The following is a 17,945-nucleotide window of genomic DNA, read 5'->3' as shown; positions in this document are numbered from 1 at the left end:
TTACACAATATTAATCTTTTTTGTCTTTGAATCGTAGAACCATTTTCTTGCACAGAAACAGAGTCTTTTTTGCCAGGCATCAAACAACTGTTATTATCATCGTCATAATACTTAATAACTTTATTGATTGTGTTTTCATCTACCAAATTAGATACACTTTTCTTTTGTAATGCTGATAAAATTCCCTAAAATTGCCTGTTCTTTTACTAATTGCCTTGTTAACTTAACAAGACGTTCTGACACATTAAATTCATCACTAACTTTTGCTTGACTCCAAGAATTTGGCAGTAAACTGATAATCTTAATTTTATCCTCTTTGTTTGAAGTACTGCATTTAGTGTTTAGTTTTTCTATCAAACTATCTGTTATAACCTTTAATCACCAATAATTGCGTGGATATTGAAACACTCTCACTTAGAAACAATAGCTGGTTACATGATAACAACTCAGTATCTCTTATTCGACTACCGTGCCATGACGTGCGGCCGGCGCCGTTCGTATCTAGGTGGTGCTCCCGCGCTCAGCTGAGTTGCGGAGCGCCTCTATCGCCATTCGCGCGTACTGTCGTGGCAGCACTGTAAATGTCGTGGCACTGTCACAACACTTTTCCCCCCTTGAAAAAAAAAAAAAAAAACACTCACTTCCTCAGAGACATGGACAGTGCGGAGACATCCATGGCCTCTTGTGAGGCCCCGAGAAGATCCTGTGGAGAGACACGAGAGTATCGTCGAAAATGTCCAGGACGGAAGCTCGTACGTGGAACGTGCCTCCTGGACGAGATGATGGGTGAAAACTCCGGAGCAGCATCCATAGGTGTCGTGGACCTGGGAGTGTGCTCCAGCAAGATGGGTCCCGGAGAAGGCGGTGTCACGACTGGGTCCGGTTCCGGTGTACTCGGAAGCGGTAACGACGTCAGCTGCAGCAACACGTACGGTAGATCGGCAGCAGCGACAGGACTGGCGTCTCGGGCTGGTGGAGGCGAAGGAAGGGGCGGTGTCACCGGCGTGGCCACCACTCGTGGGCGCATCTGGTCGTAATGGCGAACAACCATGCTGTCTTCTGTACGTATTTCACAAAACCGGTGGCCGCGAAGAGCCTTGACCACCCCTGGAATCCATTTAGGGCGAGATCCATACCCTCGTGCCCACACGTCGGCGCCCACCGAGTATTTTCCCGCACTAGGGGACACAGCACAAGGCCTGACAGGGTGAAGCAGGTGCAGTATAGTGCGCGGTTGGCGGCCATGCAAGAGTTCAGCAGGGCTGCGATCACCCAGAGGCGTGAAGCAATAAGAACTCAGAAATTGCAGCAGAGCGTCATCTGTGGAAAAATCAGTTAAGGAATTTTTTCATCTGGCTTTTGAAAGTGCAGACAAGGCGCTCGACCTCCCCATTGATTGCGGATGGAAGGGCGGTGCTGTAACATGATGAATCCCTTGTGCAGTAGAAAAATCACGGAAGGTCTGTGAAGAGAACTGAGGGCCATTGTCCGTGACGATCGTGGATGGAAGACCTTCTAGTGCAAAGATTTTGGACAAAGCCAGTGTCGTCGCCGCAGTGGTGGGCGACGGACATCGAACAACAAACGGAAACTTCGAGAAGGCGTCAATCAACAGTAGCCAATAAGTACCGAGGAAGGGGCCGGCAAAGTCAGCGTGCACCCGTTCCCATGGCTGCGCCGGATCACACCACGGAGAGGGCATTGTACGAGGTGTAGCCAGTTGTTGAGCACACTGACCACACGCAGCAACCATGTGGGCGATGTCCGAATCAATACCGGGCCAATAAACGTGCCTGCGGGCCAGGGACTTAGTCCGAGAAATACCCCAATGGCCTTCATGCAACAGTTTGAGAACATCTTTGCGAAGAGAGGCTGGCACCACAACCCGTGGAGATGCGCCATCTGTGGCCAGAAGAACACCACCACCACGAACAGACAGACGAAGGCGCAAGGCATGGTAGTTGTGAAGGGGATCCGATGCCCGGCCCTTGGTCCTGTCCGGCCAACCCCGTTGAACAAAACCGTCACCTGACGCAGGACCGGGCACCGCGCAGTAGCCGACGCGACCTGCGAACCTGTAAGTGGAAAACCCTCGACCGCACGACGTTCTTCCTCATCAATGTGGAAACAGAGTAGTTCATCACGATCGAAAACCGGGGCGGGGCCCATCGGCAATCGCGACAATGCATCAGCGTTGGCATGCTGGGCCGTGGGGTGATAGTGAATCTCATAGTGAAAACGAGACAAGTATAAGGCCCTACATTGCAGGCGGTGAGCTGCCTTATCCGGAAGCGACGCCGGTGGGCTGAACAGAGAGACCAGCTACTTGTGGTCGATGATGAGGTGAACTTTTTTAGAGCATAAATGATAGCGAGCGCCTCCTTTTCGATTTAAGAGTAACGCTGTTGCACATAGTTGAGGGTCTTGGAATCATAGGCGATGGGTCGTTCCGACCCATCCTCATACCGATGGGCGAGAACAGCCCCTAGGCCATACTGTGGCACGTCAGTCGCCAGAACTAAGTGCTGACCCGGACGGAATGTGGCAAGACAAGGCGCCGACTGCAAATGAGCCTTCAGGCGGACAAAAGCCTGCTCACACTCGTCGGACCAGCAGAAAGGAACGTTTTTGCGTAACAACTGATGCAGAGGATGAGCCACCGCCGCCGCGGAGGGAATGAATTTGTGATAATAAGCAATCTTGCCTAGAAACGCCTGAAGTTCTTTGACCGTAGATGGCCGGGGTAGAGCGTTAATGGCCGCAACGTGCTGACATAGAGGACGTATACCCTCACGGGGCAAGTGGAAACCAAGATACACAATGGAGGGTTGGAAGAACTGTGACTTGTCCAGATTGCACCTCAACCCAGCCGAATGCAAAACCTGAAACAGGGAACGCAAATTGCGAAGGTGCTCCTCAGTGGAGGCCCCCGTGACAACAATGTCATCCAGATAGTTTATGCAGCCGGGAACGGAAGCCGTGAGCTGTTCCAAAAACCGCTAAAAAATGGCCGGTGCGTTAGCGATGCTAAATGTTAACCGCTGGTACTGATACAACCCACAAGGAGTGTTGATGACGAGAAATTCCTTGGAAGAAGCCTCCAACGGCAACTGATGGTATGCCTCCGATAAGTCAAGTTTGGAAAAGAACTGGCCCCCCAGCTAGCTTGGTAAATAACTCCTCAGGACGGGGAAGAGGATAAGTGTCAATGAGGTTCTGAGCGTTGACAGTGGCTTTAAAATCATCACACAATCGCAGACTCCCGTTTGGTTTAGAAACCACCACGATGGGCGATGCCCATTCGCTGGAGGTAACAGGAAGGAGAATCCCTGAAGCTGTTAACCTGTCTATCTCAGCCTTGACAGGTGCACGCAACACCACCGGAATAGGGCATGCCTGGAAAAACTTAGAGTAATGTGGGCATCAAAATCCTTAGCACGACCCAGACCAGCAGAGAACACGGATGAAAATTCAGAACACAATCCATCCAGCTGTTGATACGGAATATCCTCAGATATGAGGTGCACATCATCATCAATGGAGAACCCGAACAACTGGAAAGCATCATAACCGAACAGGTTTTCAGTGCCCGCATGATCCACCACATAAAACGTGAGGGGCTTAACAACAGACTTGTAGGCAGTGGAAGCATCAAACTGGCCAATGATAGGAATTTTCTGTTTATTGTAAGTCCTCAGATTTTGCATAACTGGAGACAAGGGAGGGGAGCCCATCTCCAAATACGTGCGAGAATTAATGAGAGTTACTACAGAGCCAGTGTCCACTTGCATGCGAATGTCTTTATCCAGAACATGAACAGTAACAAACAACTTATTTGTTTGAGAAAGCACACAGTTAACATCCATGTCCGATGCCTCATCCTCGTCGACAGGAACTTTAGGGGACTGACACACAGAAGCAATGTGGCCTTTTTTCCTACAGGAATTACACGTGGCCTAATGTTTTGGACACGCGGCCCTGTCATGCTACACGAAACAACGTGGACAAGAAGGAAGTGCGGAACGAACCTGCTTCTGTGGTTGCTGTTTTCGCTGCGAGTGTTGCGGCCCAACGCGACATTGTTTACGCGAGTGAACCGCCGCCACATCTTCGTTCTCCTGTGAAACAGGCAAATTGACCGTGTCGAAAGTTGACTGTACAGCGCCTACATCACACCACGCGTCTATTTGCGCACCAGCAGCGTGAGACACTTCAAAGGATTGAGCGATGCTTAGAACTTCCGACAACGACAGGTTTGGCAGTTATAGGGCATGTTGCCGAACTTCTTTATCAGGAGCAAGCCGTAGAATAGCATCCCTAACCATTGAATCAACATAAGACTTATGATGAGTGTCCGTGACAAACTGACATTTCCTACTCAGACCATGTAGTTCCGCCGCCCAAGCCCAGTAAGATTGATGGGGCTGTGTACGACACCGGTAGAACGCCACGCGGGCGGCAACGACGTGAGTGTTTTTTCAGTAATAGTTAGACAATAAGTCACACATTTCTTGGAAGGACAGAGAGGCAGGTTCCCGCAGAGGGGCTAACTGAGATAGCAGCTGATAGATCCGTGGGGAAATCCAAGATAGAAATAACGACTTACACATAGGAGCGTCGACAATGCCGAAAGCCAAGAAGTGTTGCCGCAAACGCTTCTCATAATCCTCCCAGTCTTCAGCGGACTCGTCGTAAGGAGGGAATGGAGGCGGAGAAGAGGAAGACAGACGATGAGTAAGCGACGTCGACAACGCCTAAATAACAACCGTCAGCTGTGTTTGTTGTGCCTGAATAGCAGCCGTCAGCTGTGTTTGTTGTTCAATGAGCGCTTGCATAAGCTGTTCCATGTCTGCCCCGTCACGAGCACACAAATCCACAACGCAGTGAAAATATCCCATCCTCGTCGCCAAAAAGTGTTATAACCTTTAATCACCAATAATTGTGTGGATATTCAAACACTCTCACTTAGAAACAATAGCTGGTTACATGATAACAACTCAGTATCTCTTATTCGACTGCCATACCGTGACTTGCGGCCGGCGCCGTTTGTAGCTAGGTGGCACTCCCGCACTCAGCCGAGTTGCGGAGCGCCTCTATCGCCGTTTGCGCGTACTGTTGTGGCGGCACTGTAAATGTCGTGGCACTGTCACAACACCATCATATTCAGTTGGTGAAGTTCAGAACTTCCATCTGTTTTAGTACAAATTGTATTTTGAAATGAAACTTCCAAATTCTTTTTGACTGTAGCTGCCACTTTCTCAATTTTTGTATTCAAGGCACTTGGTCTTTTATCTTGACTTAGTTTTCTAATTTTACTAGCAGGCGATATACCGAGGATTTCACAAGCTGTATCTACTTTTTTAATGGTTGCTGATAATTCACAAAATTCTGTACCTGAGGTTTCACTATCTTTTCTCTTGTGAATTACAAATATCTTAGAATAACAAATTGGACAGAATCATTTTCCTGCTGTGAGACTGAAAAAAGGGCTTTAATTTTTAGAATAATGATCAAATGTTATTTCTCATAGATCTTTTGTTATAGGTTTCTTATGTTTCTCAAAAGGGTCCATGCAAGACTGACCAAAAAGGTGATGAACTTTTTTCAAGTATTTCATTTCATGGTACTTGCATGTTGATTTGACCTCTGGGCCGACTCGTAGGTAAAACAACACTTTTTCTTCTTCACTGTAATCTTTGATTAAAATAATGTCTTTAGGATACACTCCATACACACTTTTGTGACATGCTTCATTAATAACAACACCAACAGAACACTGAGACACCATTTTTCAATTGCACACTTCAAGAACTTCTAGTTAAATAAGTGTGAGTAGACAATGGTTGCTGTAAGGGGAAGACAACAATCAGACTTATATAGGATTGCAGATGCAATTGTTAGCCTGCTGAAACAATTACCACAGCATTGTTTTGACAAATAATCATTAGCTAGTGTAATGTGGTGTGTTATATTATGCAATTGGTATACTGTATTTGATTAGCCTACCAGATATCGCAGATGTTAAAAAACATATTTTTGACTTGTGTTTGTAATCTTTTTTCCATAATTTCCAGTTGAATCTCGAAGTTGAAATTTATGCTGAAGTTTGATATCATAAAGGTCTATTAACTGTGAAATTTTTATATTTATATCTGGTCCCCCAAGATATTGCAAGCCACAAAATGGAAAAATTAAAAAAATCCATTTTTTAAAAATAGTGTATTTTTTAAGGGTTAGCTGCTTACCGTTGATGCTCCATAAAAAGTAACTATACTATACAGTGTAATAGCAGAAAAAATATTAAAGCTGAGAAATTAATCTTTCTTTGGAAAACTACTATTCAAAAATTGATTTTTTTTTAATTTGTGGCTGGTAACTGTGAACTATTAAAAATATATTAAAGAATACATTCAGCTAACTGATAATGATGTTAATTTGTAGCCCAGAGTGTGTTGAACTAAATGCATTTTATCTGAAAGGCTTAGGACCACACACTACTGAATAATTGTAAAAAATGTAGATGCTTGCAAATACGAAAAAATGCATGCAACCTGGAACAAATATGGCCCCAATTTCAAAATAAACAATAATTTTTAAAAAAATATTTTTGTGACTACTAAACATTGAGGAATTCACCCAGAAAATATAAAATTTTTCTGAGGTGGTCAAGCAACCAGTGCTGGACCACTTGGTATGGATTGACCGAAAATTATTAGGGAGAGCAAGAGGAGATTGTGGCAGTTTGCGTAAAAATACAGTTGTATGGGAGGATTTCTGAGAAAGGAGAGTGGTGCCCAGTGGCTGGTGTAACGAAGAATGGAAGTCTCCATACCACACCACGAGACATTGACCAGGCTATGGCAGCTTATTTTGCCACAGTTACCTTGGCTGCTAATCAATATCCAGCTTTCCAGCATCACAGAGTTGCTGCCGAGATGGGCAGTTGGAATCTCCTGTCCATTGATGAAGAGTACAGCTGGTCCATTTTAATGTGGGAGTGTGTCAAGTTACTTTCCTGACTTGTGACAATTTTATTTCCTCTTTTAAAACCAAGAAAGATTGCACATGCCCAAGTAGTTACCATTATGTGCCCTCACTACCTGTAAGGGAAAGACCATGGAAGCAGATGGTCAACTGCCGCCTTGTCAGGAGATCTTAGAATTCAGGCACTCCATAGTCACTTTAAATGTAGGTTCTAATAGTATCATTCCACCTGTGAGAACCTGGCCCACCTAGAGACAGCTATACAGTAGGCTTTCTTGTGCTGCCATCGCCTTCTGGGTATATTTTTTGACATAGAGAAGGCCTGCAATACTACAGTATTTGGACATATTTTATCCTCTGGCAGCTTCATGAATGTGATTTTCATGGAGGTGTTGCCATTTTTATTCGGTCCTTTCTCTCACTGTGCTATTTTCGATATCGATTCGGTGATGTCCTCTCTGATTGCTTTGAGCAGGAGAACAATGTCCCTCAAGGTAGTTCTTAGTGTGACTGTCTTTGCCAAAGCAATTAATAGCCTTACGGTAGTTTGCTAAATGTCCTATCCAATGTTCCTTGGTTGTGGATGATTTTTCTGTCTTTTATTCCTCTTGAAGCCTTGCAATTACAACACATCAGTTGCAACTAAATCTTTGACAGTTGAATAAATGGTCATAGAAGAGGGGGTTTCAAGTTTTCAACCAAGAGGTGTGTGTGCATTCTTTTTAACTGTTGCTGTTCTAAAAAGGCTTCCCAGAGTTAAGGGTGTGGGACACTGTTCTCAATTTTAAAGACACAGTCGGCCTTGCATTTCACGTGCAATTTACATGGGTGCCACAACTTAATGACCTGAAAAGATGGTCACTTAAAGCACTGAGATTTTAAAATGTCTTAGCCACAGTTCATGGGGTATGTGCAGTCTTGGCTTGATTATGGATGCATGTCTTATTTAAAGATGTTGGTTATGGTCTACTATGAAGGAATTCTGTTAGTCACTGGGGCGTTCTGAACAAGTCCCATACCGAGCCTCTGCGGTGATGATGTCACTGAGCCACTGTTTCACATCAGGCAACAGCTGCTCTTTGTGCACCAGCGTATAAAATTCTGTCCACACCATACGTGCATGCCCACCTTTCCATTTCTTGGCCTTCTTTGGAAAGGCTTTTTCATAATCTGCAACAAGCGATGAGACCCTTCGGGATTTTCACAAAGGATTGCCTCTTAGAGATGGGTATGGCTTGGTTTTAACGTCTTACAGCAAGGTTGGAGCAGATTTCCCCCTTGGCTCTTACACAAACCCAGAATTATTTTAGATTTTACAAATTTTAAGAAAGGTTGCACTATCAGTTTTAAGTTTCAATCTCTTTTTTCCAGCATTTGAGATAGGCATGAGAGTTTTACAATTGTGTATACAGGTGGCTCCCATCGGGGTCTCCTTTGTTCCATCATCTTTCCTGACCGTGTCTTCTGGATTCGTCTTCCACGTACCCACACTGCGTTTTCTACAGAGGTTGATGCGATCATCAAGGCACTGGAGCGCATGAGGCATTTTAAGGGCAAGCAGTCTCTCATTTGTTCTGATTCCCTTAGTGCCCTGCACTCGTTACTGCACAAGTACCCAGCACAGAAATTGATGCAGCTCATATATGACCAACCATACTTCCTATAGCAGTGTGGGAAGAATGTATCATTCTGCTGGGTACTGGGATACGTAGGAATGTGGAGAAATGAATAGGCCAATAAAGTTGTGAAGGAGTGCTGCAGGGAATATACCATTACAGAATGTGCCAATTTCCTTGCAGACTGTCATTTCGCTGGTTTGTCACAGGTCCATGCAGTTATGCGAAGAGGAGTGACTGGCAGTGATGAACAATAAGCTGCAGTTAGTGAAGCCAACTGTATGGCCATGGAGCTCCTCATGTCAATTGCTAAGGTGTGATGTGATGGCCTGACCCACCTCTGCATTGGGCACTGTTTTCTCACACACGGCCTTTAACCCCAGCGAGAGGACCCCCCACCCCTCTTCCCATCTGTGATGCGTGTGGCATGTAAATCAGTGTATGCCACATTTTAATTGAGTGAATTGTGTTTTGTGACAAGTGGGCAGACGCAAATTTAGGTGGGAATATGACCTCTATTTTATCTGATGATGAGATGAGTGTGGTGAAGTTTTCAAAATTTTGTGATAGGTCTGGTCCGTGCCCTGAGCTTTTAGGCTAGAGATATTACTGTGTTGCAGATTGGCTGGCTCACACCATATCCTTTCACCAATCATCCAATCTCAAGTGTTTGTTGCCTTCTTTTAATGCTTCCACTGTATTTTCTCTTTTTTGCCTTGTTTTAGATTTGACAATGTTATTTTCATTGCTTTGTGTGCACGCGTGTGTGTGTTCGAGATTTTCCGCACTTGCATCATTATGTTTAATTACGAATGCCAAAGATCTTGCTGTCATGTGCCCTCAAACCTTCATCATCATCATCATCATCATCATTAAGGCCTTCATTTCTAGTGTTAGATTTCCTTCATTTAATTCTCACAGCGTATCAACCATTCTCACTCCTGATGCTTCTGCATTCTACATTAAGCATTTATTCTAATTTTTTTATGTTAATTTATCCACTTGTAGTCCAACTAGCCAGACATATAACACTGCCAGTTCAATTCTTGCATTATAATATCCTGAATTTAGAATGATGATGAACAAAGGAATCAGTGAGTTCACAAGTTTTTGTGATGATATTCAGTTTTTAATATGTTGTGGGAAACTTAAAGTCAGTGTCATGCTGAAGTATTTCATTTTAGGATATTTTTTGGTCGTTGTGTCATAGTTGATGGTGATTTTGCATTTGTACTTAGTAAAAATCATGGTAAAATTCAACATAACTACAATTTGTACTTGTTACATGTTGTTCACTAAGCTGTTTATGGTCCTGCGTGGTGTCATCGGTGAGCTAGCACTTACAGTTCATTTTTAACTGTGGACTGATGTGCTCTGAAACTATAATTTTCTAGTGAATAATAAGTTATTTTTTGTTTTTGTGTAACATACCTGGTTACAAATTTTTTCTTCAGTCTTCAGAAATTGCTGGATAGGTTTGGATAACAGTTCCAAGTTTGGTTTGAAATAAAGTTATCGTGATAAATATAATCAAAGCTCTTTATTTAAAAAAACATACTAAAACATAAATTACTTAATCAACAACATTTCCAGGTGGTAACCAGGTTTACAAACCATGGCTGTATTGCACACTTAGTGACTAGAAATACATTTCTCCACACACAAATTTTTGATGTAACTCTAGGCATATCATCTTTTATGTAACAACATGTGTGTATGTCATATAGAAATTTGCAAGTGAAGTTTATTAAATGATAAAATTACTATTAGAAACTGAAACAAAGGAATTACTGAGAAGAATAAGATTTAAATGCACTATTGTCTTTTGGAAGAATTTGTTACGGTACATAAAAAGAGAATATGAGAAGATGTATTATAATACTCTGCTCTTTAAAAACTTAATGGGAGTATAAAATGACTAGTGATTCACTAAGGTTTTATGAGAATGAATCACAAACAATAAATATGTTGAGGAAAGATGGAATGATAATGGCATTACTGCATTATACATAGCCATTAAAAGAAAAATGTGGCTATATGGCAGATACCAAAATTACTAAAGTGTGCTTCATGAAGAAACTAATTTCAAAGGAAAATTAGCTCTTATTGTACCTAATTTTCAGCTCTGAAAAACATAAAGCTGTTTCAATGATCGATTCTTGTTTGATATCGTCCTGTTTTTCACTGGAAATGTTAGCATTGTAAATTATAGTGGAACATGGAATTGTACTTTTCTGAGAACTGTGGCCAAAATTATCGTTCTCAGTGTAGCATGTTGACATTTAACATACCATGTTATGCCACATTTTCTGTACCTTGTTCAATATTAACCACTGTACTTATTGTTTTTTGAATGTTGTTTACTGAAAGTACAAACAGTACAGATTTTTGTCCATGTAAAAATGCCTTTCTTGCTATTCATGGTTTTGGGATCCATTGTCATTGCCTTTTACAATGGCTGTCATGTATATTAAGACCAAAACTTGAAATATCTCATGAGGCCTTGGAATGAAACTACAGATTTATGTCTTGAACTGTATGAGAAGTCTGTTGATGATTGACAAAAAATATTTCTTTTGGAGAAACGTTGATACCTCTTTAGGATGATGGTATGACATACAAGATTGTAGGTGACTGCTTGTTGTTTATTGTTTAGTTCTTCTTGGGATTACTTGTGGTTGTTTTTAATTTGCTCTGTTTCTTTTTTTCCTGCTCTTGAAATTTGAGAGCGATGTATTGGTCAACAAGAGGTCCATGAAAATCCTCCGGAAAACTGGGAGTGACTGGAAGGATGTATTTGTATAGGCGCTCATTTAGAACATACAACTGAGTTGTGGATGAGCAGCGCACGTTGAACCACCAATCACATGTCAGTGCTACTTGACTAAAAATAGTTCCATTAGGACAGAGAAATGATGCTTGTCCGCCGTTGAGATCACAGTAGTGCCAAACCTGTAAGAAGAAAATTATAAAGATTGTAATGTTGCACCACCAGCGGTGGGGCATTAATTGTGATGCAGAAAGAAATTTCATTTCTAAGTAACTGATTATGAAAGTATTTTCATTGATTACCAGGTAATGAGAAATTGGTGAATGTTAACAACGAACATCTTTGTTTTTTGGGAACCTACTAGGTAGTCTAATACAAGAGTAAATATTACTGATATTAGTGGAGATAACGTAAATGCAGATCCACAGTTGTCAAAAGAACATTAGTCTCAATCCATCACAGTCCTCAGAAGGGGGACCTTCAGACATGTTACCAGCATTAAGAAACTAGTAATGGCATTAAATGACAGTTCATAGCTTGTATGGTTAATTAAACACTCCACAAGGAAGTGAAATAAAAGGGAAAAATAATCATAACATCAGTCTTTATTTGCGCTATAAAATATGTACAAATATGGAGAAGAAAATGTTTTCTTGGTTTTTGTTTGATGTACCTCCCCCACCCCTTCCTTCTCAAAATATCTGGCTGATTAGAAAGTTGCAATGGATTGAACCAAGTATCACAACAGATTAAAATCACAACATGCATGAGTAAGGCTCTGTCAAAAGAGGTATTAAATCAGGGGCCGTACACAGTGGTTTGGGTTGAGTCTTTTATGCACACCAGACAGGGTCATCCAACCTGATACGAGGAAAGTAAGTTATGAAAGTAGAATTTCAAAGTGATAAAAATCAATAAAACTTCCTCAGGATTAAAACTGACAGTTTGTATAAAACACGTAAGCCTTGAGTTAACTCTTTCCTGACGGGGTGAAGATATTTTCCCCTGAGGATGAATGTTGTCCTTAAACAGGGTACAAGTCCTGCTCCTTTGTTACATTGATGATGATGCAATAACATCATAATTTATGATTGTATTTTCCTCATTCGCCTTCTGTGCCTGTTATAATGTTACCATTGTTACATCCTTTGTGTTTCAGCTACATGCCATCACCTTTGTTCACATAATTACCTCAGAATTTTTTGAGTAGCCACTATTTCAAAATTGTCCCTTAAAGAGTATTAATCTTACAAAACAATGAAGTAATGACTATTACGAAAAGGATAGACTGCTACTCACCATGTAGCGGAGATGTTGGATTGCAGACAGGCACAACAAAAAGACTGCTAAACAAGTAGCAGTCTTTTTGTTGTGTCTGTCTGTGATTCAACATCTCCGCTATTTGGTGAATAGCAACCTTTCCTTTTCATAATTTTGTTATAAATCTTAAAAAAATATTTATGATAAATACAATTTTTCATTGTGTGTGTTCCAAATTGAAAAAGCACCAACACTTTCCGTACTCAATGAATTTCGTTGTGCAAAACATTTGTCCAGCACACCTTTTTTGGCACATCGAAATGCATTATGTCACATATGGTACCTCATTCAAGATGCCGTTTTCAGTACTTTTGATGCGAAACATGAATCAACCAAAGTCTTGCAGAAAATGAATGATAAGAGACAAAAATTCATAGTAGCTTCATTAATAACACCTAATAGACAAAAAAACCTACCTGGCAAGATGTTTCAGGATCACCAAAGAATCCCTTGTAACGCTGTGTTTTACAGCTGAAGCTTGTTTGTGGAATTGTTGAGTAGGTGGGGTAGTCAACACCAGCTCGACCTGGTGTACTTCCATCGGAGTAAGGATCAGGAAAGATTTGAGTGCTTGTGACACCACCATAGTAGTTCTGTGGCTTGAAACCATGTGGCAACTTAGCAGCGTACCTGCAAGAAATAGAATTTATTAATTATTTAGTAATAATTTATTAATACCACAATGAAAGTGTATAATAATAGCTAGCTAATGCTTCACCTTTAGCAGGAGGAGAGAAAAATCTTATTTCTTTGATATTGAAAGAATCATGCCACAGCAAATTGTATCCAGAATGAATGTTCATGCAGCAGAGTGTTCACTAATTTGGAAACCGTGTGCTGGACCAGTTTTTGAACACAGTACCTTGCCTTGCACAGGCAAATGCTCTACCAACTGAGGTATCTAGGCACAATTCAAGACATTCCCTATCGTCTTTAATACCTCCAGTACCTGTCTCCTACACTCCCAGCTTCATAGAAGTTTGGCAATGTAATGAATAGAGCGAACCGAGTTTCACAAGATTTGTTTGTGGAATGCACTTAGATTCCTACAGATAATTTTTTGTTTATCTTGAGACATAACACGCAAGGATAATTACACATTGCATAATTCTGCAATAGTCTGATGTCAGCATTATAATCCAATAGTTATGTGCATCTGTCAGTCAAATCTTTTTGAAAAATGGCTGATTGCAAGCACAATGACACTTGACATATTCAAGAGCAAGTTGTTGTTTTTTTCCGTAATACCAAGCTGAATTATAATGTTATGATCAGTTTCTAAATCAGTAACAGGACTTGAGTTTGAGAAAGAGAGAGAGATTAACGCATTTCAAAGTCCATCTAAGCTCCTCCCAAAATAAACTTCTGTCATTCATCAAAGCTTCAAACTATTTATTGGGCCTTCTAATTTCACACTCACACCCAAACAAAAATCATCTTGCCCATTGCCCAACCCCACCACCCAGGTACCACTCTGACGAAATATACGTAATCTAGAAAGGTGGTGACTGTGAGAATACAAAGGTAGCATTTGACATACCAATTGACATAATTGTAACTTTAAGGATAACTCTTACCTGATACTGTATAAGAAGCAAACTTGCTAGTATTTTATAGCAGAAAGTAAATGTCTTCTGTTGAAACTACAATTTTAATAATGGGTCATAATCATTCTTTAGTAGCTTTTTTACTTTCATACCTGTCAGGTGAATGGTTGCCAATCTCTTCATTAGTAGTGTAGTCCCCACTAGTACTGCCATTGTCAGCATCATCATCATCATCATCATAAGCAGGAAGATCATTTTCTTCTTCCACATGCTCTGGTAAAGCTGAAGGTGTAGCTGAAGATGGACCAGGAGTGAATGCAAAGGGTCGTGGTGAAATTGCAACCAACAACTGCTGTGGAACTGTAGCTGTCCTAGGGTTCTCTGTTGGTGCAGGAGTTGATGCAGGTATAGCAGGTGGTGGATGGCCATTGTGATACACTGTGACAGCTGGTGTTTTGTGATAGTTCTGCTGTTGAAGATGAGGACGAATAGCTGCTGAAACACCTGCTTCAGAGCCTGCAGGCAATGCATTTGATTGCTGTAGGATTGCGAGGATCTGCGCCAGAGCCTGTTGATGAGAAAAGTGTTTAATTACTTTTGATTATCACGATATTGTTTTAAATCTTTTACTTTGTTGCTACTGTTGGAGTCACGAATGACAGAAATCGAATTTAGGTTCATTATGCACACCTGATGTCGCACATTATCCGACAGCCAGTGGGAGTTCATCAGTGTTCTGAGTGCTCTGTTGTAAAAGTGGTAGCCAGAGCAAACATTAAAAATTATTGGAGTGAGTTATTTTAATGAATTTTTATTCCTTTTCTTGTGGTATGTCATGACTAATCGTGGGTGAAGGTGGTGAGCAAGTGAGGAATATAACTTGCAGGATAGACACATTTGTCAAGTGTAAAACCCCTCTATGCATTCGACTGCAACTGTCACTTGGAATTGGTGATGCTGTATGTTCCCCCACCCCCCACCCCGCCCCCCCCGGTGCCTTGACCTGCGTGGACTGCCGTTGTTTGCTTTGCAAATCAGATTTCACTGCATCAGTAATATATTGCATTGAGTAGTGACCTTGATTACACGTGTAGGAAATGCAGTAAGTGTGTGTGTGTGTGTGTGTGTGTGTGTGTGTGTGTGTACATTGTGATTCATCATAAATGTTATGGGATGTTGACATTCTCTTACAGGACACCAAATTTGCTTTTGGTCAGGGGCCTATCTGACATGACTTATTAAGTATAACATGTATTCTCTTTAAAACAAAAATTTCCATTTGTCTTGCAGCGCTTTTTTATTAATTTGAGAGGGTCCCAGGTATTTTAATTGTTTGAGGTAGTTCCAGTTAAGTTATTCACTCATTCCGACTGTTAATAAAACTTTATCTTTAAATCTCCTCCAACAGCCTAGCATTGTTTTTAAGATAGATTTAATCTCCTTTTGTGGACTGGATGAGAGTTCACAATCCTGTCTTAAACTTCTAGAAGTGTAACATTTCTAGTTCATTGGTTTTATCATTTCAGGCTTGTATAAATTTTCTCCGTATATATCCTGAGTACTTGTGGTAGCCAGTTTACGTAATATCATGACCTGCAGTGAAATTTGTAAATGATGGCCTGTATATGTTGGAACATCCTATAAATAATCAGTTTTATAATTAACCATCTTCATCACAAACTGTCTCATAAGTAGTGTGTGAAAACAAAATTATAATTTAAATTGTCCAGTCTGCGTGAGAATGTAGTGGCGTTCTTTTATGTCATAGTTGATTACATTTTTATAATCACTGGCTGTTAATGTCTTCCGTTGTATAATCTCTCCTCTTCTTATTTATTATTACACTTGGACTTCCCATTTCATGGAATACTGGCTACTGTCATTTTATTTGTGCATTTTGTGTTCCTATTTTCTCTTATCCTAGTGTTAATTACATATTATTCCTTATAGTCAACATGTTGTTCCTTTCCTATCTAATTTGCAAGCAGTGAAGTACACTTTTGCAGGCCCATATTAGTATAATGTTGTCCTCGTTCATTGACTATTCTTTCTGCTCTTGTCGTTTGATTACTTCCAAATGTACTGTCCATTTTTCCTTTGATCTTACACTTTCAGTGTAAACGAGTCTAATGTTCTTTGTGTGTCATTCAAGGATGAATGTTTTACTATTGAAGCAATCCAAATTTTCGTTAGTTAATGAATTATTTTTAGGAGTTTGGTCAATAAACTTATTCCTTTTATTTAAGGCATTTTGTAATGCACTAACTTTTTATCCTGAAGTGAGTGTAGAGGAAGGCGATGGTAAAATTTGCACGTAGTTGATACTATATGCACAGTTAATCAAAACTAAAAGTTTTTAATGGCTTACACCATTTGGAAATCAATTTACATATATTTTTAGTCACTGTAAATAATTTAATGTGCAAATTCAAGATGCAAATCCTAAAAAGGTATATGGATAGAGCAGGGAAATCTCCCAGCTGTTAGCTAGGTCTTCTTCCAGAGCTGCAGAGTACACTCTCACCTTGCAGGTGGTTTTTTTAAAATGTGTTTGAATCTTAAGGAAGCCTCTGTTCATATACTTAACTATATTAAGGCCATTATTTAGTCATTTTTTAAACATAAAATCATTGTCTTTGGTTAATACCTATTCTACGAGGTGCATTCAAGTTCTAAGGCCTCCGATTTTTTTTCTAATTAACTACTCACCCGAAATCGATGAAACTGGCGTTACTTCTCGACGTAATCGCCCTGCAGACGTACACATTTTTCACAATGCTGATGCCATGATTCCATGGCAGCGGCGAAGGCTTCTTTAGGAGTCTGTTTTGACCACTGGAAAATCGCTGAGGCAATAGCAGCACGGCTGGTGAATGTGCGGCCACGGAGAGTGTCTTTCATTGTTGGAAAAAGCCAAAAGTCACTAGGAGGCAGGTCAGATGAGTAGGGAGCATGAGGAATCACTTCAAAGTTGTTATCACGAAGAAACTGTTGCGTAATGTTAGCTCGATGTGCGGGTGCGTTGTCTTGGTGAAACAGCACACGCGCAGCCCTTCCCGGACGTTTTTGTTGCAGTGCAGGAAGGAATTTGTTCTTCAAAACATTTTTGTAGGATGCACCTGTTACCGTAGTGCCCTTTGGAACGCAATGGCTAAGGATTACGCCCTCGCTGTCCCAGAAAACATGGACACCATCATATTTTCAGCACTGGCGGTTACCCGAAATTTTTTTGATGGCGGTGAATCTGTGTGCTTCCATTGAGCTGACTGGCGCTTTGTTTCTGGATTGAAAAATGGCATCCACGTCTCATCCATTGTCACAACTGACGAAAAGAAAGTCCCATTCATGCTGTCGTTGCGCGTCAACATTGCTTGGCAACATGCCACACGGGCAGCCATGTGGTCGTCCGTCAGCATTCGTGGTACCCACCTGGATGACACTTTTCGCATTTTCAGGTGGTCATGCAGGATTGTGTGCACAGAGCCCACAGAAATGCCAACTCTGGAGGCGATCTGTTGAACAGTCATTCGGTGATCCCCCAAAACAATTCTCTCCACTTTCTCGATCATGTCGTCAGACCGGCTTGTGCGAGCCCGAGGTTGTTTCGGTTTGTTGTCACACGATGTTCTGCCTTCATTAAACTGTCGCATCCACGAACGCACTTTCGACACATCCATAACTCCATCACCACATGTCTCCTTCAACGTC

General features: G+C 41.3%; 2 protein-coding genes across 5 annotated transcripts in view; one reads left to right on the top strand and one right to left on the bottom strand.

Moving 5' to 3' along the window:
- The window catches only part of LOC126237147 (uncharacterized), a 518,724-nt gene that overhangs the window by 86,125 nt on the left and 414,654 nt on the right, over nucleotides 1-17,945 (top strand). The window lies entirely within an intron of this gene.
- Nucleotides 10,126-17,945, bottom strand: part of LOC126237148 (translation initiation factor IF-2-like) — an 88,161-nt gene continuing 80,341 nt past the window's right edge. The window contains exons 4-6 of the mRNA XM_049946994.1: nucleotides 14,390-14,805; nucleotides 13,107-13,320; nucleotides 10,126-11,552 (exon numbers count right to left, since the gene is read on the bottom strand). Of these exons, the coding sequence (XP_049802951.1) occupies nucleotides 11,253-11,552; nucleotides 13,107-13,320; nucleotides 14,390-14,805 (930 nt within the window). The 3' untranslated portion in view covers nucleotides 10,126-11,252. The remainder of the gene's footprint in view (nucleotides 11,553-13,106; nucleotides 13,321-14,389; nucleotides 14,806-17,945) is intronic.

Source organism: Schistocerca nitens, chromosome 2 (assembly GCF_023898315.1).
Source record: "Schistocerca nitens isolate TAMUIC-IGC-003100 chromosome 2, iqSchNite1.1, whole genome shotgun sequence".
Classification (NCBI taxonomy): Eukaryota; Metazoa; Arthropoda; class Insecta; order Orthoptera; family Acrididae; genus Schistocerca; species Schistocerca nitens.
The sequence above is the reverse complement of the archived record's forward strand: the minus strand, read 5'-3'. Positions and strand labels throughout refer to the sequence as shown.